This window comes from Sinocyclocheilus grahami, unplaced genomic scaffold (assembly GCF_001515645.1).
Source record: "Sinocyclocheilus grahami isolate Dianchi unplaced genomic scaffold, SAMN03320097.WGS_v1.1 scaffold200.1, whole genome shotgun sequence".
Classification (NCBI taxonomy): domain Eukaryota; kingdom Metazoa; phylum Chordata; class Actinopteri; order Cypriniformes; family Cyprinidae; genus Sinocyclocheilus; species Sinocyclocheilus grahami.
The window spans coordinates 992,460-1,013,865 of NW_015505379.1; the positions used below are offsets into that span (position 1 = coordinate 992,460).

General features: G+C 36.1%; 2 protein-coding genes across 2 annotated transcripts in view; both read right to left on the bottom strand.

The window, feature by feature from the left end:
• The window catches only part of LOC107595298 (segment polarity protein dishevelled homolog DVL-2-like), a 17,942-nt gene extending 12,110 nt beyond the window's left edge, over nucleotides 1-5,832 (bottom strand). The window contains exon 1 of the mRNA XM_016285654.1: nucleotides 5,265-5,832. Coding sequence (XP_016141140.1) covers nucleotides 5,265-5,425 — 161 coding nt within the window. The 5' untranslated portion in view covers nucleotides 5,426-5,832. The remainder of the gene's footprint in view (nucleotides 1-5,264) is intronic.
• Nucleotides 5,833-7,900: 2,068 nt separating this feature from the next.
• Nucleotides 7,901-8,605, bottom strand: LOC107595332 (E3 ubiquitin-protein ligase RNF152-like). The gene has a single exon (XM_016285700.1). It carries the CDS (start codon nucleotides 8,603-8,605, stop codon nucleotides 7,901-7,903), a length of 705 nt encoding a protein of 234 aa, XP_016141186.1.
• Between the last annotated feature and the right edge of the window lie 12,801 nt (nucleotides 8,606-21,406).

Sequence of the window (21,406 nt, forward strand, 5' to 3'; positions counted from 1 at the left end):
TTTTTGTGTTTCCGTGACGTTAAAAGATATGAAGAGATCGCGCAGTCTCTCTCTTTTATAAGCCATTGATGCTTACAAAGAAACGTGTACTGTAAACCACAGTAATACACTTATTTGAAGTTAATATGGGCGTGTTGAATGAGTTTTTGCGTGTGCAAACTTTTGCAATTGTCCTGTGAAGTTAAAAGTCGACATTAAACGTGACTAACAACCAGGCTCTTTTCAAACGGGGAGGATTACACAGCGTTTCTGGTCTTGTGAAGGCGCTTCGGAGGAAAGTTCGTCATTCCATACGAGAATAAACAACTGAATCCTTTCACAAGGCTGTTATCAAAGCAGACTGCGTCTCAGTCAGTTCCCTATGTAGTGAATCACTAGATCGTGCACACGAGTCCCTGCACTGGTAAAGAGACCATGGCTTAGTAAACATTGGGACAATCGATCAATCAATTTGTAAAGCGTCACCACCACTGGTATTTATCAACAGCAGACAGGCATATTTTGATATTATTTTAATGCCGTTTAAGGTAGACTTATAATATGAAATGTGCATGTTCTGTTACAAATCTGTGCAACTAATGAACAGTCAGCATCAATGCTCCCTGTGTTATGCGATGGATTGAGATTTTTTTTTGTGTGCCAAAAAAAATGGTTGCAACTTCTGTTTCATCACAAATTGAATTAACTGGTATTACATTTTAAATTATTTAAAAGGCATCATTTAATTTTTTTAGATAAACTGTACTTTATTTCTCCATCAGGGTGTGGCCAAAGGTTTCATTGGTGCTTTCTCATCATTGCAAGTTTTCATATGCTGGCCAGTTACTTCTTCCAAGGCTCCAAACACTGCCATGTGACCAGACCACTCCACTGCAACTACATAGTTTGTGTGTACTTTCAACACTAAAACTTAAGGTAATATGTGGAAAAGTTTAGAGTTTTTTTACTACAATTAAAATATGCTTTGTTGTTCTCAGTGGCATCTACGCTAATATTAGACCGTCTCATTCTTACTTTGACATCTGTAGTGTAAATACAGTGACTGGATTTTACTTGACTCAGTTCAGTTGAACTGTAGCACCTGGTTCATTTATTTTTTCTGTCTTCTGCCTCATTTTAAAGATATAATTGTGAACAGTAGTAATATTTGTAAATGTTTGTTTGCAAACATTTTGTTTAACTTGTTTAGTCTTTTTTAAGTTCATTAAACAAATGTTTAAAGTAAATTTTGCAGTTGTATTACAAATGTAATGTTTGACAACAGTAGCACTTTAAAGGGATTGTTCACCCAAAAATGTACATTTGCTGTTATTTTACTGACCCTCAGGCTATCCTAGATGTCAGTGACTTTTTTCTCTCTCAGTATACTGCATGTCTGTGGCTGCCGGTTTTTGATTGTTTAGCTTCATAAGACCTCAATGGTAATTTGGGGGTAAGCAAATTATTTGACTCTCAAAAGCCGGCAGCCAGAGACGTGCCGTTTATTAATTGTAATGTTTTCAAAGACAATGTTCTCACCTAAAAATTTCCTTTACTGTTCAACTGAAGAAAAAAAAAAGTAAACTTGAAAACTCACCTGAGGGTGAGTCAATTAACAGCAAATTTTCATTTTTGGGTGAACTATCCCTTTAAGCCTGCATGTTTAGTCTGTATGACAAATGTTATAAATGCAGATTGTTATTAAATAAAGGCTATTATGTGTTGTAATGTGTGGGTTTTAGTGATTGATAGACATCAGGTAATAATTTTCTTAAACTTAATATAAAATATAATAACTAGTTCCACAGCAATTTCTTATGATGCCCAAATAATAAATCTTAGTTGAGGTAACATATGAAACACATGGAGTGAATGGTTAAGAGAGCGAGACACATTACAGTGGAGTCAGCTGTCTTAACTGTGGCTTGTGTACTGCAAACACATATTCATCACTGTGTCTGTCACGAGACTCTGTTCCTCTTTCGGGCTCTGTCTTTACATTTATTTTGAAAGATGAAGCTCGCAATTATGGTAAGGGACGTTACATTTCCGACGAGTGAACCAAATAATAATTGGTTGAAACAGCTTGACATTTTTTACAGTGTAGTTCTTATCTGCAACCAAACAAACATTTGACTAGATGATGCAACTCCACAACAATTTCACAAAGCACTTCCTGAAAGCAAAGCTCTCCTGCACTTTAACGCTTGTGAAACAATCCCACCCCCAAACCCTCTAATGACGCTAATTAAGCCCAACATCTGTACTTGAAAAACAACTCTTGACCTCTAACACAGCCCACACAAACTAATTTTAACAAAAGCTCTTACAACAGAATGAGTTGTGAACTTAAGACCCTGTTACAATTAGGCCCAGCAGCCATTTGGATATTTATTTTAATTTGGACTATTTGCACTTAACACAGTAACAGGAATAAAACTGCACTGAAATCTGGTCTGTACTCTTAAGGGGATAATTTAAAAAAACAGCAGAGAGAATGTAGAGGAGGCCTGGAGAAACCAAGAGGTCCCCTGCTCCTCTCTCTCTCTCTTACTCGCTTTCTATTGATTCTATCCCAGACACTAGCAAATGGTCCGTCACCAGCCTCCAACCATATCCCTCCCCAAACACAGAACAACCCCAGCCACTGCCACACACAGTCAGACTGACAGCTGGCTCTACACACTGCAAATCAGCACTGCAGCATCACAGCGCCGCCTGCTCTCTACCCCACTCCACTGCCGTATCAGCTTACATCCACATCCAACGCCGTTCAACAATAATACACACACGTCCACCCTTCTGCACAATAACAAAAACGAGACGTTCACAGCCTTTCATTCAAAGCAGGAAAGAAGAAACGATCAAGTCTGCAGATTTCACATTCCCGGTAAAATCCAGAATAATCAGATCCCAGTAATGTAGTTACATCAATTCAGCACTATTTTACTTGAATATAAGACACAGCTGGCTGACATTTTGGCTGCAGGGCTAAAAAAAAAATTATAATTTGCAAATCCCTTTACCTGTAAAACCATGTTAGCTCCACTCTTATGATGAAAATGTGTTATGGTTAATGAGAAAGTCAGAAGAGACTTGTTGCTCTTGTTTTATGGTCTAAGTCCATATTATGAAAGCCATTTCTGCCACAGCATAAAACAATTTGAAAGGTAATTGTGACATTTTATCTCACAATTTGGACTGTAAGATATAAAATCAGAATTCTGAGAAAAAAGTCAGAATTGCAAGATATGTATTCATAAATGTGAGATAAAAACTCGGAATTGTGAGGAAAAAGTCAGAATTCTGAGTTTATTTCTCACAATTCCAAGATTTATTTTCTTCTCTCAGATTCTCTCAGACTCCAACAGCACTTAAAATAGTTGACATGCAATATAAAAAAAATACAACAGATTAATGTTTATTTGTTTTAGTGTGGCTCTACATTTACAGTGCTTCAGGTGAATGTCTTTGATTCATATCAAAATGAACATAAGTGTAAGCTGTCAAACTGATGGAGTATTTACAGTCGGTTGAGAACATCCTAATTTGCTAAGATTACCAGACATTCCAGTAGCATCTGGAGAATGCATAACTGACAAGTACGTGGCTAAGATTTATTGGCTGGTATTCGGTCCATGGCAGGACAATTCAGGCCAAATATGCAGTCAAAAACAAAGAACTCCACTCTTTAAAAAATAAAAATAAAAAACACCGGCAAGACAGCAGTGGGACACTAAAAACTTGGCCTGTATGCAATGAAATGAGGGAAAAGATGAGAATTTCACTACACAAGGAATATGAGATCTAAAGTGTAGGTAGAAGACAGAATAGCTACAAATTACAAACTACCAAAAGTTTGGGGTTGGTAAGATTCTTCTAGAATGTTTTGTTTGTTTGTTTTTAAGAGGTCTCTTATGCTCACCAAGATACTTTATTCCTTGCCACTGTCGCCTCTGGCTTGCTTAGTTGGGGACACTTCATTTCCAGCGATATCGTTGACTTGATTGCAAATGATTGCAAAGATACTATTTAAACTGAACTGAGCTGGATGATGAAATCACTGAATTGAATGATGAACTGCCTTTAACTGAAAATTGAGTGTTTACTATTATCATTTTGCATTATTGACACACTATTTTCCTAATTAATGCTGTTCAGTTGCTTTGACACAATCTGTATTGTTAAAAGCGCTATATAAATAAAGGTGACTTGACTTTATCAAGTTTAGATTTGATAAAAAATACAGCAAAATGGTAATAGTGAAAATGATTACAATTTAAATGTTTTATATATTTTAAAATGTAATATATTCCTGTGATGATGGCAAAGATCATTGTAACATGATCCTTCAGAAATTATATGATAATATGCTGATTTGGTGCTTATTTATCAATGTTGAAAACAGTTATGCTGCTTAATGTTTTTGTGGAAACTGTGTTAGTTACACTTTTTTTATAATTAATAGTAAGTTAAAAAAAATACAACATTTATATGAAATCTAAATCTTTAGTTACACTGTAAAAGACTTTATTGTCATTTTCTATCAATTTAATAGATTTTTTTAAAAGTACTGACCCCAAACTTTTAACCGGTAGTGCATATTAAAAACTATCACATGATCCTTCAGAAATGATATGATAATATGCTGATTTGGTGCTTATTTATCAATGTTGAAAACAGTTATGCTGCTTAATGTTTTTGTGGAAACTGTGTTAGTTACACTTTTTTTATAATTAATAGTAAGTTAAAAAAATACAACATTTATATGAAATCTAAATCTTTAGTTACACTGTAAAAGACTTTATTGTCATTTTCTATCAATTTAATAGATTTTTTTAATAGTACTGACCCCAAACTTTTAACCGGTAGTGCATATTAAAAACTATTTAAGAAATTATACATCTTAGATCAAAAATCCTACATCAGCCTTAAGAGAATATGACTATATTTCATATCAAAGTTGCTCAAAAGGTACACAAACAGTTTCATACCAACACAACTAATTTATAGACAAGGTATTTTTCATTTAGCCTATACCTGCAAAGCCAGACTGCAGAAACTGATCAACTCTGTCGAGACATTTGGACACACAATGTTCCTTTGCAGTGATGCTTTGATACAACTAGACCACCCAGACCAGTGTCCTTCTCGTGGAAAACCCTTACCTAACCCTCACAACAACACACACACACACACAGACAGATTTATTTCTTACACATAAAAGCGCTCCTTTGTTATGGCTATTCGTGCACATCTTTGTGTGTTTTCCCGCATTCACTCACCCGAAGTCCTGGTCCATAGACTTGAAGAAGAATTTGTAGTTCGGCTTGTTCAAGACCTGTTTAAAATCCAGCAGAGTGATTTTCTCAGCCGCTATGGGAATCTTCACCAAGTACGGCGTCTCCTCTTCGTCAATGTGATAAATTATTTTAGTCTCCGCCATGTCTCCCAACTCAACTCAACTTTCCCGTTGTTCTACGAAAGTATGGAAGAGGCAGCAGCTATGCTGCTAATGTTAGCCAGCGCTCCGAAGAGAAGGGGGTTGAGAAAACTCGTCTAGACCACAATACTACTATCCAATAACACTGCCCTGACTAGCGCATCCAGCGTAAACAAAGAAAACAACGCTATTGTGCCTAACTTTTGGTGTCTTGAACGCTCAAAACTGTCATGATTTCTGTTAGAATGTTAAAAACACATCTACAACCAGCTACTCTGTAACAACATTTCCCTCGTACAAAAACACATGGGGGTTTACTTCTAATACTTCTCGGCTCGGGCCAGCGAGGCGTGTGACGAAAGAGAGGCGCCCGCAGGCCTTCCCACTGGTCCGCTTGTACTGGGGCAAGTCCAAATGAGTGCTTTTGTGGAAACTTACTACTGTAGGTGGGAATTTTGTTTCTTCCCAGTGAATAGAATCTTTTGAATCAGTTCACTAAAAGATTCGTTTACGAACACTTTCTGCAGGTTACGCCAGTCAGTAGGTGGCAACTGTTGTGTTACTTATAAGTAAAGTGAATCGTTCACTCAACCATTTCACCAAATCGTTAATGTTGTGTTGTGTTAATTGTACACACCGCAACGAGCCTCGCTCATATTCAAAACCGACTGGTTGTGTGGGGCCATTGAAATGAATAAAACCCACCCTCAAGGTCTTGATTGACAGACTGTGTTAGGCAATGGAAATGCAAGTGCAATTGGGTTTGCGATTCCATTTGAATTTTGTGAGGGTTGGAGCAGCACGCAGAGAAAGTTAAATAGAAAATGGGTGATTTTCCATTGCTATTCCAAAATGACAGAATCATAAGATGTTGGAAATGCAACTGCAAATGGACTTTGTGTTTCCATTTTAAATTGGTCAGATATGTTACATACACGGAAAAGAAAATGGAAACACAAATGCACGATTTGCAATTGTGTTTGGATTAGGTCTATGTCACAATGTGTGCGTCCACAAATTGAAAACGCAAGTCCAAATAAAATTTGCAATTCCTTTTGAAAAAGCCCGTGCTGGACAATCTCCATTAATTTTTTGTAGGCTAATTTAACAATGCATTTTTTCTAACAAACAGAATGCTGCAGGCCTACATATATTTTAATTTTTTACATACAAAACAACATACTGTACAAGAAGTTAGAGAAAAGAGAATGTCGTCCTTTATTTACAAAATAGATAAGAAATATTCACATACACAATGACAGGAATAATTGTAGGACTATACACACACTATAATATGAACAAGAAAAATGGGCCCAAAATGGATTGAATTCAATAAAATACTAAACCAAATACCATGCCACAAGAGTGGAGCTATTTTCAGAATACCCTCGCCATGTTTTTAATTTGATTTAAACAACTAATATCAACTAAAAGGTTAATTTGTAATGGATGTACAATATGAAGTCATTAAGTTCATCACATTAACTATGAACTTGATCCTCTAACATTTGTCAGCCAGCCTCCACAATACTTTTTTTGTCTTTAGTTTGAACCATACACTCTAAAAAATCCTGGGTAATTTTTTCAACCCAAATTGTAAGCCTTTTGGGTCTTTTTTTGGGGTTATTGTTTCAGTGATTGGGTGTTTTTTTGTTTTATATACCCAACCCCTGGGTCAAATGTAACAACCCAGTGTTTGGACAGTTTTTGTGTTACTCAGATCCTGGGTCAGACATAACCCATGTTGAGTTATTTATCGCAGGGATTTTGCGTCCTCTTCAGAAGAAAGCAGTTATAAGCACCATCGAATTGATGCATTTCTTCGGTAAATCGTAAAATACAGGTTTGTGTACATTTTATTTTACCTATAAAATTGTTATTTACGTGAATTACTTCTGTTTAATGTTTAAATTTTACTTCTAATTAATGTTTGTTCAACGAGTTTAAATATAGGTAATATGTATGCCCTACGTTGGCTATTAAAACGATATAAACAATGCTGTAAATTATATAAAGTTATCATGCAAACCAGTGGTTGTGTGGAGTATATTACACAAGTTTAGAGGATTTAAGTACATCTGTAAACATTAATTAATGAAAGAAGTAAAAAATTATCTAACAGTAAAAATTAATCATTATGCTGGGTTAAATAAACAACCCAATTTGCTGGGTAAAGTTAACCCAAAATGTGTTCTGTCCTATTTACCCAGGCCTTGAATTAAAAATAACCCAAACTGGGTTGTTTTTAATCCAGCGTTTTTTTAGAGCATATATCTGTTGCATAATTTATAAACCTAAACTTTGTATGCTGTAAAATGTTTAGCAAATTTTGGGGGTTGGGAGGGGGGTGGGCAACTGTAGATTTTACATGTAGAATCAAAATGATTTGTTTATAATGATCTATATATTGTCATTTGAAAAATACAGGGACAGAATAAATATCTTAATGTAACAGGATACATCCGTGTCCTTAATCTCTTAATTATGAAAGAGGCTTGGCCCAAACACAACCCCAATCACACAAGTCAGCACAAACATAATCCAGAAGATGACAGCCAGAACCTGAACGCATGTCAGGGTCTTCTTGTGTCTCCTCAGAACCTCAATCTCTCGATGCAGCACCCTAGGTGGGTTTACCATTTCTGTGCCTTCTCCCATCTGCTCCACCCTCAGACTAACAGTGGGCAGGATTATGAATCGGGTATCCCTTTCTCCCAGAGATAGCACCAACCGCTGAGTCACCGTGGCCAGCCGGGCAGTCACCGACGCAGGCAAACGGAAGGCTACGGGAGGCAGCTGGGCGAGAATCCGTGAGTTGCAGGGGAGAGAGTATGCGTCGCCACCCTGTAGCGGGGTGGAGTGGCGGCACAGCGGGCAGGAGATTGAGGGGGCACTGTTGGGGTCTGGCGGGTGCAAAGGAGTGAGCTGAATTTTGCGGAGACATTCTGTACAGAAGACGTGAAGGCATTCCAGCATGCGTGGGAGTTTGGAGTCCTGGTCGTACTCCTGATAGCAAACTGGACACTCCACCTCTGGAGACTCTGGTGGCACCTCAGTTTGTGCAGGCGTTGGTCGAGTCTCTGACATGATGAAGGAAACCGTGATGCCACAGAGAATATGGCTTTTAATCTTCAGTGGGGTCTTCCAGGGTTGTCCTCTTCTGAAGTAACCTAGAAAAACCATATGAGATTAATAAATTGCTTTTAAGCATTTGCTAAATGCATAACCTAAATGTAAATGTCACTACTAGCTGTATGGTTCGTGTACTTTTGCGTCAATTCATTTTTCGTTTTTTAACCCAGAAATGAATGAATAGAAAAAAATGAAACTAATTTTCATTATTCAAAATTCGTATTTTATTGTAATTGTAAAATGATATATAATCCAGGAGATATGTGCAAATTTTAAGGTGAAATGTTCATGATAACACAGAAAAGGGGATGTCTACCCATATACTGTATTTTGATGGTTAAGGATTACAATGATACCATATGCAACAACAAACTGTTCACGTGAATAGTTAATGGTGAAATCAGTGAAGTGAGAAGGAAATCACAGTATCTGAGTAGCACAGTATTACAGTAAATAAATAAATACAATAAAGTTTTTTTTTTAATGTAAATGCTACATTTCGCGCCTCTCACACTACTGACGTGGCTACCAGTAACCTATTGCTTTATGAAAAACTTTGGCTTCGATATTTTCATGATCTTGATAATTTTTCACACCTAAAAACATGTATGAAATACACATTACATATTTCTTTGCAATTAACTGTATCCAGGGCCGGTTCTAAGGGAGTGCTAGAGGGAACGAAACAAAAGCAAGAGAACATCAGTTGAAGCTGTAGGCTAATAGGATAGCCTACTGGCAAAACCAAACGCTCCTGTGTGTATTTGTGTTTGAAATCTGGAGAGCTTCAAAGGTTTCTATTTTCACCGTGTTTTTGTAGCACTGATCAATGTAGCCATTCACCAACATTTTTTGTCGATTTCCTGAATGCAATGACCAAGCGTTTTAAGTTACAATCCACGCCACAGTTTTGTTCAGAGCTGCACACTCGGGAGTCTCTCATTATAACAAACAAAGTGTAACATTAAGTGTAAATAAGATATTCATTGTGTAGTGTAGCGCTTCATTGATTATAATGCAGAGTTAATTTCGTCAACGAAGACGACGACGAAAAATATTCATTAACGAACATTTTTTCTGTGACTAAAACTAATATCTGATGATAAAAACTATGACGAAATTTATGCCGCGTCTTCGTTAAAGGGGTAATAGGATGCCCATTTTCCAGAAGTTTATATGATTCTTTAGGGTCTTAATGAAAAGTCTGTAACATAGTTTGGTTAAAATTTCTCAATGGTAGTGTAAAAAACACCTTTTTTACCCTGTCAAAAACAGCTCTTTTCAGAGCATGCAGATTTGTAGCATTTTCCTTGAAATATTAATGAGTTCTGCTGACCCCGGCCCTCTCTTCCGAGCTGCTTATTCATCCTGAAACTTGCTAATTAATTAGCACATTATTAGGATAAGGCGATTTGCAAAGATTCGTTAAAAAACCTTACACTCACTTCTTCTGTGAAGCTGGATCATGAATGATTCGCGTGAACATAGAGGCATATTCCCTTCAAAAACAAACATAATCCACTGCGTCTTCAGTGGCTCAGATGTCGGGAGTAAACGACGACTGCTATGTTCATTATTACATCCAACAACAGAAAATAGAAAAAAATGAAACTAATTTTCATTATTCAAAATTCGTATTTTATTGTAATTGTAAAATGATATATAATCCAGGAGATATGTGCAAATTTTAAGGTGAAATGTTCATGATAACACAGAAAAGGGGATGTCTACCCATATACTGTATTTTGATGGTTAAGGATTACAATGATACCATATGCAACAACAAACTGTTCACGTGAATAGTTAATGGTGAAATCAGTGACGTGAGAAGGAAATCACAGTATCTGAGTAGCACAGTATTACAGTAAATAAATAAATACAATAAAGTTTTTTTTTTTAATGTAAATGCTACATTTCGCGCCTCTCACACTACTGACGTGGCTACCAGTAACCTATTGCTTTATGAAAAACTTTGGCTTCGATATTTTCATGATCTTGATAATTTTTCACACCTAAAAACATGTATGAAATACACATTACATATTTCTTTGCAATTAACTGTATCCAGGGCCGGTTCTAAGGGAGTGCTAGAGGGAACGAAACAAAAGCAAGAGAACATCAGTTGAAGCTGTAGGCTAATAGGATAGCCTACTGGCAAAACCAAACGCTCCTGTGTGTATTTGTGTTTGAAATCTGGAGAGCTTCAAAGGTTTCTATTTTCACCGTGTTTTTGTAGCACTGATCAATGTAGCCATTCACCAACATTTTTTGTCGATTTCCTGAATGCAATGACCAAGCGTTTTAAGTTACAATCCACGCCACAGTTTTGTTCAGAGCTGCACACTCGGGAGTCTCTCATTATAACAAACAAAGTGTAACATTAAGTGTAAATAAGATATTCATTGTGTAGTGTAGCGCTTCATTGATTATAATGCAGAGTTAATTTCGTCAACGAAGACGACGACGAAAAATATTCATTAACGAACATTTTTTCTGTGACTAAAACTAATATCTGATGATAAAAACTATGACGAAATTTATGCCGCGTCTTCGTTAAAGGGGTAATAGGATGCCCATTTTCCAGAAGTTTATATGATTCTTTAGGGTCTTAATGAAAAGTCTGTAACATAGTTTGGTTAAAATTTCTCAATGGTAGTGTAAAAAACACCTTTTTTACCCTGTCAAAAACAGCTCTTTTCAGAGCATGCAGATTTGTAGCATTTTCCTTGAAATATTAATGAGTTCTGCTGACCCCGGCCCTCTCTTCCGAGCTGCTTATTCATCCTGAAACTTGCTAATTAATTAGCACATTATTAGGATAAGGCGATTTGCAAAGATTCGTTAAAAAACCTTACACTCACTTCTTCTGTGAAGCTGGATCATGAATGATTCGCGTGAACATAGAGGCATATTCCCTTCAAAAACAAACATAATCCACTGCGTCTTCAGTGGCTCAGATGTCGGGAGTAAACGACGACTGCTATGTTCATTATTACATCCAACAACAGAACATATACTGTATTTTGATGGTTAAGGATTACAATGATACCATATGCAACAACAAACTGTTCACGTGAATAGTTAATGGTGAAATCAGTGAAGTGAGAAGGAAATCACAGTATCTGAGTAGCACAGTATTACAGTAAATAAATAAATACAATAAAGTTTTTTTTTTAATGTAAATGCTACATTTCGCGCCTCTCACACTACTGACGTGGCTACCAGTAACCTATTGCTTTATGAAAAACTTTGGCTTCGATATTTTCATGATCTTGATAATTTTTCACACCTAAAAACATGTATGAAATACACATTACATATTTCTTTGCAATTAACTGTATCCAGGGCCGGTTCTAAGGGAGTGCTAGAGGGAACGAAACAAAAGCAAGAGAACATCAGTTGAAGCTGTAGGCTAATAGGATAGCCTACTGGCAAAACCAAACGCTCCTGTGTGTATTTGTGTTTGAAATCTGGAGAGCTTCAAAGGTTTCTATTTTCACCGTGTTTTTGTAGCACTGATCAATGTAGCCATTCACCAACATTTTTTGTCGATTTCCTGAATGCAATGACCAAGCGTTTTAAGTTACAATCCACGCCACAGTTTTGTTCAGAGCTGCACACTCGGGAGTCTCTCATTATAACAAACAAAGTGTAACATTAAGTGTAAATAAGATATTCATTGTGTAGTGTAGCGCTTCATTGATTATAATGCAGAGTTAATTTCGTCAACGAAGACGACGACGAAAAATATTCATTAACGAACATTTTTTCTGTGACTAAAACTAATATCTGATGATAAAAACTATGACGAAATTTATGCCGCGTCTTCGTTAAAGGGGTAATAGGATGCCCATTTTCCAGAAGTTTATATGATTCTTTAGGGTCTTAATGAAAAGTCTGTAACATAGTTTGGTTAAAATTTCTCAATGGTAGTGTAAAAAACACCTTTTTTACCCTGTCAAAAACAGCTCTTTTCAGAGCATGCAGATTTGTAGCATTTTCCTTGAAATATTAATGAGTTCTGCTGACCCCGGCCCTCTCTTCCGAGCTGCTTATTCATCCTGAAACTTGCTAATTAATTAGCACATTATTAGGATAAGGCGATTTGCAAAGATTCGTTAAAAAACCTTACACTCACTTCTTCTGTGAAGCTGGATCATGAATGATTCGCGTGAACATAGAGGCATATTCCCTTCAAAAACAAACATAATCCACTGCGTCTTCAGTGGCTCAGATGTCGGGAGTAAACGACGACTGCTATGTTCATTATTACATCCAACAACAGAAGACCTCAATCGCTTAGGAGTCATTCTTGTCTACATCTGCTCCGGCGGTGAAACAATGGCGGACTGATGACAGCTCACTCAGGGCGGGTCTAAGGTAAGACACCAGTCCAGTCTGTGCTGAAACGCTACTGTCAATCAAACTATCGTGGGAGGGGCCTGTCTGTGTGACGTCACACAGACAGGCATCTGAGATTGCCTCGATTTTAGAAAGGGGTAAAGATTTTAGTAGATTAACAAAAAACCACTGGGTGGATTTTTATCATTATAGGGTGGTTGTGTACACACACTGCCAACACACATTTCAGTTCAAACAACTTGTAAAAGTGCATGTAGCATTATATGACCCCTTTAACGAGACCAGACGGGACTATAATGTTATTTGAGGACTACCTGACATTCAAAGTACATCCTATAGGCTACTGTCATTGGATTACAATCGGAAAAGGGGCGTTTGCATGTTGTCTAGTCTCAGTATGGCAGCCGCAGTGGATGGATAGGCCACCAAAACGCGAACTAGCGATCTGAAACAATGGCCTCAGCACCCGAAGGGGTAGGGATAAGGTGACCAGACGTCCCGTTTTTCCCGGGAGTCACAATTCTTTGTCGATTAACTTAAAGTTAGTGAAGGCTGGATAGGCAGATTCGCGCTGATAGAAGTGCTCTCTCTCGCGCACGCTCCACTTCTTCAGTTCTCATATACAGCGCGCGATCAGTTCTCAGTGCTCAAATACACACACAGTAGTCCAAATGTCTATCGTGTAGACTAGAGTATCTCACGTAAATACAGTTAATACAGTCGGTTATGGATTAAGTGAACGTAAACAGGTGGGTGAAAACTGAACGTGTGTCAGTATTGCATGCATGCCTTCCGTCTTAAAGGGACAGCATTCCTAATTAAGTACCTATCCGTGCCAGTGCCACTAATGTTAAACAACAAAAGATGTTAAATAAATATGTTAAGTAAACCTACTGTATCTGAAAAATGAGTTTAATTTGTATCTCTTTCGTATTTGTCTTATTCTGCTTCTTTTTCAAAAATGATATATATTATATGAACAACTATAATTTTTATTAGTTGCTCCCGTTTCACTACTGTTAAAGGGATAGTTCACCCAAAAATGAAAATTGTCATCATTTATTCAAGTTCTTCCAAATTCAATCCTTGAGTCAAATTTCTCATAAGCTTAATTGATTTGGTCTAAAGAGAGAAGAATTAATGACTATTTTTGTTTGAAGACTACATATAAAATAGCTACCAAAATAAATGTTGGTAACTGCAGTTTGACTAAAAGTAATGACTAAAAGTTGACAAAAATGCAATGACTTTTCGTCGACTAAAATTATGATAGACTAAAATGTAACTAAGACTATTAAGCATTTTCGTCTCAAGATAAAGACTAAGACTAAATCAAAAATGCCTGTCAAAATTAACACTAACTCTGTGAGATCGTGATAAACTGAAATGAATGATGAGCTTTTTAATTAGCCTATAAGGGAGTGCTCTTTGTGCGCTTTCTTGGCTATCATTCAGAATATTAATACGTTTTGTTTTTCATGATGCTAAGAGGACCAGTGACTGTGGCATTTGTATGCAGATGTCACTATCAATGGACAGGGAAAAATATGTCAAAATAGATGTAGGCATTGAGGCTAGAGCACCCTCACAGATTCTGGAACCAGGCCTGCCTGTATCTGGAGAAGTAGGAGAAATTATAATTGTATATATTTCTATATAATATTTATATATTTACCCCATAGATATTAAATGATCATGTGTAGCACTCTAACACGATGTACTGTACACTCTTATGAAAAATGGTTCTAAACAGTACCAGAAAAGGGTTCTTCAGCTTGTAACAATAGCAGAACCCTTTTTGGTGCTAAATAGAACCCTTTTTAAAGGGTTTCATGAAGAACCATGCTTTGAAAGTGCTATATAGAACCTTAATGGTGCTATAAATAAACTTTTTAATGATAGTTTATTTTCATTAATATTAGTACATTTATATCATTAATATTAGTTTTATTAATATTATTTGAATAACATATTTATTGTTTTTTTTAGCCCTCTATCTGCCTGGTCTCATAGCTTCTATTAAGGTTTTCATAAAAACAACAACAACCGCATGTTGTGTCAATTAGGTATTTTTATTTTATTTAATGACATGTGAAATTGTAGCAAAAATGACAGTGATTTTAACAACCGTTATTAGCAGAATACATTAATAAATGACAATTGACATTGAACATAAATAAATACAGAGGTGAAACAAAAATAGAAAGAGAAAATAGTGTAATGAAGACCAAGGTCTAGTGAAATACTGTATTTTCACAATCCTCTATGATGCCTGTAAGCCCAACATTATGTGTATTTGTGACCCTGTCTGTGAAATTCAGGCTAAAGTCTCTAAATCTAACTATGAGATAAGAAGCATCAAAATATGATTTCAATCTTTGAAATGGCCTTACTCAGTCAATATTAAAGATATCAAGGTTACATTTTCACAGAATGTTCTTTACATTATAAAGGACGATTTGATGTAAAACAGTAAATCTCACACACACACACACACACACACACAAAGACTTTAGCTGGGTTTTCACAGGCAGAGTCACATTTTGGTGTGACTGAGTGGCAGTTTTTCATTGCAGATGACGAGGTTGTAGGATGTGACAGCATCTGAAATGCACAGTTGAGTTTAGAGTTACAATGTGCCTCCTTCCATTTGTTTATGTAAAAACAATTGTTTATGAAGGCCAAAAGTAGTATGTGAGCACGTCACAATGTTATGTTTATGCATAAACCCAAGTAATAAAAAAATAAATAAATCTAACAATATGGACCATAAATTCAATATCTTTGATACTTACTTAGTGGAGATGGAGAAAGAAGTATCCTTAACTGAACAGAGCTGGTCGCACTTACATGTTCTCTTAAACTAAAAAGAGAAAAAGACATGACTGGTGGGAAACCAGTTACAGTTTAAAAGTTGAAAATAATAAGACATTTCAAGAAAGAAATCATTTACCTGTTGAGAGTGTGTTAACAGTCTGTGTAGTTGGATGGCTGAAGTCCAAAAAATCAGTAATTCAGGGGGGAAATCAGGGGGAGGGGGGATTTACATTAAAATAACAACAATAACAGCAGAAACAACATAATGTGTGAATCAGGTACTTTTTTATTGACATGAAATTGTAGCAATAATGTCTGTCCTCGTAAAGGGGTCATATGATGCTATTTTAAAGATCATTATTTTGTGTATTTGGTGTAAGAGAATATGTTGACCTGCTTTAATGTTCAAAAAACACATTATTAAAACACATTCCTCTATGCCCCGCCTCTCTCAAACGCTTCGTTTTCAACAAAGCCCCCAGGGGGGAAATCAGGGGGAGGGGGGATTTACATTAAAATAACAACAACAACAATAACAGCAGCAACAACATATTGTGTGAATCAGGTACTTTTTTACTGACGTGAAATTGTAGCAATAATGTCAGTGCTCTTAACAACAGTTGACATTGAACATGAATACATACATATAGTAAAACACAAGATAAAAAAAAAAAAAAATGTGATGAAGACAAAGTTCCAGTGAAATATCTTCACAATCTTATAAGTCCATCATTTTGGTGTGACTGAGTGGCAGTTTCTCTCTGCAGATGGTGAGGTTGTGGGATGTGATGTATCTGAAATACACAATTGAGTTTAGAGTTGTCCATTTGTTTGTGTAAAAACAATAATGTCTATGAAGGCCAAAAGCAAAAATGGACATAATATGAGCCCTGCACAATGTTAAAAGAAAAATGTGATATAAAGTCATGGGATAGCTTTAATTTTTTTTGTGACTAGGTATGTTTATGCATAAACCCAAGTAATAATTACATTACATTTACATTGAATTATTTAGCAGACACTTCTATCCAAAGCGACTTAATGAGGGTAATAGAAGCAATCAACATCTGACAAATCCCAGTTAGTCTAACACAGTACAGATAGCAAGGTTTTTATTTGTATTTTTTTATAATAAATAAACAGAATAAAAAGTAGATAGAAAAGAAATAGAATAGACAGAGCTAGTATTATATTTTTTATAATAATTAAAGAGAAACCAAGCAGATAGAATAGAAATAGAATAGAGAGTTCTAGTGTTAAATTAAATAAAAAATTATAACTATATATTATAAATTCAATGTCTCTGTTACTTACTTAGTGGAGAAGTGGAGAAGGATCCTCAGCTTAGAGCTGCTCACACTTGCATATGACCAAAAAACTAAAAAGAGAAAAGAACATGTTTGTTTGGAAACCAGTTACAATTTTAAAGTTAAATTTGTATTTAAATTAAAGAATGAAATCATTTACCTGTTGAGAGTGTGTTGACAGTCTGTAGTTGGATCACTGAGCTCCAGAAAATCAGTAATGAGGAGCTTTGAGACAAAAAGGGCAGGAATAAAGAACCCTAAACTCTAACACAAAGAACCATTTCAGCATAAAAGGGTTCTTCAGGATGCTATGGATCTAAATAGAACCGTTACTACATGTAAAAAACCTTTAAAGAACCATCTTTTTTTAGAGAGTACGTAGGCTACTTGAGCTACCATGCATGGTCCTCTCAAATAGCCACCGTGACCCAGATAGCACACAAAATTATATTCCAATATATAATTTCATGACGATTATTTCCCAGGATTCTGCAATGTCTATTTTAAAATCATATTTGAATTTGGTCTCTGCATTGTTCCAGCGATGGCTCTAGTTCTCAACTGAACAGGGGTGTGTTTCCCAAAAGCATCGTTAGCTAATATGGTCGCAATTAGTTCCATTTAATTCTACTGGTGACGACGGAACTTGCAACCATAGTTGCTTTTGGGAAACACACCCCTGAACGTGCTGGAGAAGCATTACTTCTAATTTGGCCAAAGAAAACTGGCCAAAGAAGTCAATATTTTACTTTTTCAGGCAGCATTTTGTGTGTGCAGTTCTAATTTCAATTTTGGTTTTTCAGCATAGCATTTAAAAATACAACTGTTCTTTTTTTTCGTCATGGCTAAAAAAGGAAAAATTTAAAAGTACCCTATTAAAGGACCCTATTAAACCTGTTTTAATCAGGTATCATCTAAGAATCAGTGATGCCACAGATGGGCACAAAGACAGAGACCAAACAATTGACTTCCATAGTATTTTTTTCTATATGGAAGTGAATAGCTATACCAGCAACTGTTTGGTTTGGAACAAATGAGGGGGAATAGAAATTTACTGAAATTTTACTCACCCTCAGGCCATCAAAGATGTAGATGAGATGTTCATCGGAACAGATTTGCAAAAATTTAGCATTACATCACTTGCTCACCAATGGATCCTCTTCAGTGAATGGGTGCCGTCAGAATGAGAGTCCAAACAGCTGATAAAGACATCACAATAATCCACACGACTCCAGTTCATCAGTTAATGTCTTGTGAAGTGAAAAGCTTCATGTTTAAAAACAAATCCATCATTAAGGCGCTTTAACTTTAAACGTCCAAAATGTAAAGGACTCCATAATAATGCTTGTTTAGAACTGTTTAGGCGTGTAAACTGTGTTGATCTGTGCATACTGTATTTCTCTCCTGATTCAGACAAGACAACTTTTTCACTGGAGAAAGCAATATTGTGGATAGAGGACATTTTAGCCCGTGGAAGTTAAAATGGGTTTAAAGTTAAAAAACTTTATGGACTTAATGGATTTGTTTATTTCAAACAGATTTTCACTTCACAAAATGTTAAAAGATGGACTGGGGTCATGTGGATTACTTTGAACTCTCATTCTGCCGGCAACCATTCACTGCAGAGGATTCACTGCATGCAAGTGATGTAATAGCAAATAACAGTTCAACAAAAATTTAACAAAAAGTTTTAAGTGCTGAATGTCCTTAACCATATAAACATGCATATAAAGATGAAACACTACTTTTTTTGTTACCAGATTAAACCTACTAAATCAAGTCCCATCCAGTTTATACATAAGTGGAACTGACCAGTTTCACAAGTTACTCTCGCACTTCCTGTGCATGAAATCACTAAAATATTGAGAAACTGGGTCTTGGCACAACACCAAAATACCAACCAAACCTCACTGAGAAGTCACATAGACCTCATGATTATGATTAGCCTAGTAAATGTATGTACTGTATGTCTACACCTGCATATAAATGAGCCACTTTTGGCATGGGAACACCACATTTTTGTGATGATTTTATCAGATTTCACTTTCATCTGCACATTGTATTAAAGTGAAATTTGTTTTCAGTCTCAAAAGCTTTGCATCTAAATCTTTCACTCATTGGGCAAGAAATGTTTACATGTACACATGTATGATAACTGCACATACAAAAGGCGCCAAATACAGCAGGGTTTATTAGGAATGTTTACTTCTAATAAACCCTGCTGTCTGTTTTCTTATTAGTGTTGCAGTTTCAATCCAACTCTCGAGTGGGCATAGTCAAAGCAACCATCACTCACAGGAGGGGCTGCCTAGCAATGCGGGTCTCTACAGAATTAGCGACAATATTTAGGAGTGCAAACTTGGACTTTAAGATTTATTAAAATATAAGCACTGCAAATCTTCATATGCAAAATTGTTTATTTGTATGTTATTGTCATTTGTTGTGGCAATTTGCAAGTGTAGCTGAATTATGCTACAAAACATTTAAAAAAAACACTTGACATCTGGTCATGTGAGTTACACAATGATATTCATTGTTTTCAGAAAGAATGCATGTGACACTGTGAAAATCTTTCATAAACAATCTACACTTTAATATTAAGAACTGGCAAGGAAATAGAAAAGGACAAGTAAATATATATTCATATATTTGTGAAGTCTGTACAGGGAGTTTTAATTGCATTTGACAGCTTAATTGCTGTCATTCAGAGAACCAGAGCTGGGTGTTCTATTAGTGCCATAGTTTATAGTGCGTGAAGGATGAAAGATTAACTCACCGTTCCAGTCCTGCTTTTTTTTTCAAGGTGAAATAGTCTGTGCCCTTTCAAACGTGAACGCTGGGTCCATGCTGGGTCAGTTTAAATTCACAGGTGAGAAGTTTGGGAAAAAACTGTTGACTAAGCTTTGTCACCGTTTAACACTGTCTGTTTTTATTCTGCATGTGTATGTTTTTGTACGTCTTTCTTTCGGTCTCTTACCCTCCCCTGATACCACGCTCTGTATGGCTGGGGTGGGAGCTGCTTTCAATGACATTTATTATCAAGAGATGACATGGTTACTAGGAGAGGGAACAGCACAAGAGCTAGGCCTATTGTTGCTGTGGGATGCTTTCATAGATGTGTCTCACTGCACTGTTATTTTTATTAATTTCATGTTAATCTGCAAAATTGTATTTTTAAATAATTTTACTTTTCAAATTTACTTTGCATTTGATACAATACAGTACGGAAGTTCTAAGCGGCCATGCATTATTTTTTTCCCCCTTCTTGTATTATTGTCATTTGTTGTGGCAATTTGCAAGTGTAGCTGAATTATGCCTGCAAAACATTAAAAAAAACACTTGACATCTGGTCATGTGAGTTACACAATGATATTCATTGTTTTCAGACAGAATGCATGTAGTTACACTGTGAAAACTTTCATAAACAATCTACACTTTAATATTAAGAACTGGCAAGGAAATAGAAAAGGACAAGTAAATATATATTCATATATTTGTGAAGTCTGTACAGGGAGTTTTAATTGCATTTGACGGCTTAATTGCTGTCATTCAGAGAACCAGAGCTGGGTGTTCTATTAGTGCCATAGTTTATAGTGCGTGAAGGATGAAAGATTAACTCACCGTTCCAGTCCTGCTTTTTTTTCAAGGTGAAATAGTCTGTGCCCTTTCAAACGTGAATGCTGGGTCCATGCTGGGTCAGTTTAAATTCACAGGTGAGAAGTTTGGGAAAAAACTGTTGACTAAGCTTTGTCACCGTTTAACACTGTCTGTTTTTATTCCGCATGTGTATGTTTTTGTACGTCTTTCTTTCGGTCTCTTACCCTCCCCTGATACCACGCTCTGTATGGCTGGGGTGGGAGCTGCTTTCAATGACATTTATTATCAAGAGATGACATGGTTACTAGGAGAGGGAACAGCACAAAAGCTAGGCCTATTGTTGCTGTGGGATGCTTTCATAGATGTGTCTCACTGCATTGTTATTTTTATTAATTTCATGTTAATCTGCAAAATTGTATTTTTAAATAATTTTACTTTTCAAATTTACTTTGCATTTGATACAATACAGTACGGAAGTTCTAAGCGGCCATGCATTATTTTTTTTCCCCTTCTTGTTTTCTCGTTATAATGACTTATTTTCTCGTTATATCAACATAACGAGAGTTGTTTTCTCGTTATAACAACTTATTTTCTCATTATATCGACATAACGAGAGTTATTTTCTCGTTATAACGACTTAATTTTCTCGTCATATCGACATAACGAGAGTTGTTTTCTCGTTATAACGACTTAATTTTCTTGTTATATCGACATAACGAGAGTTGTTTTCTCGTTATAACGACTTAATTTTCTCGTTATATCGACATAA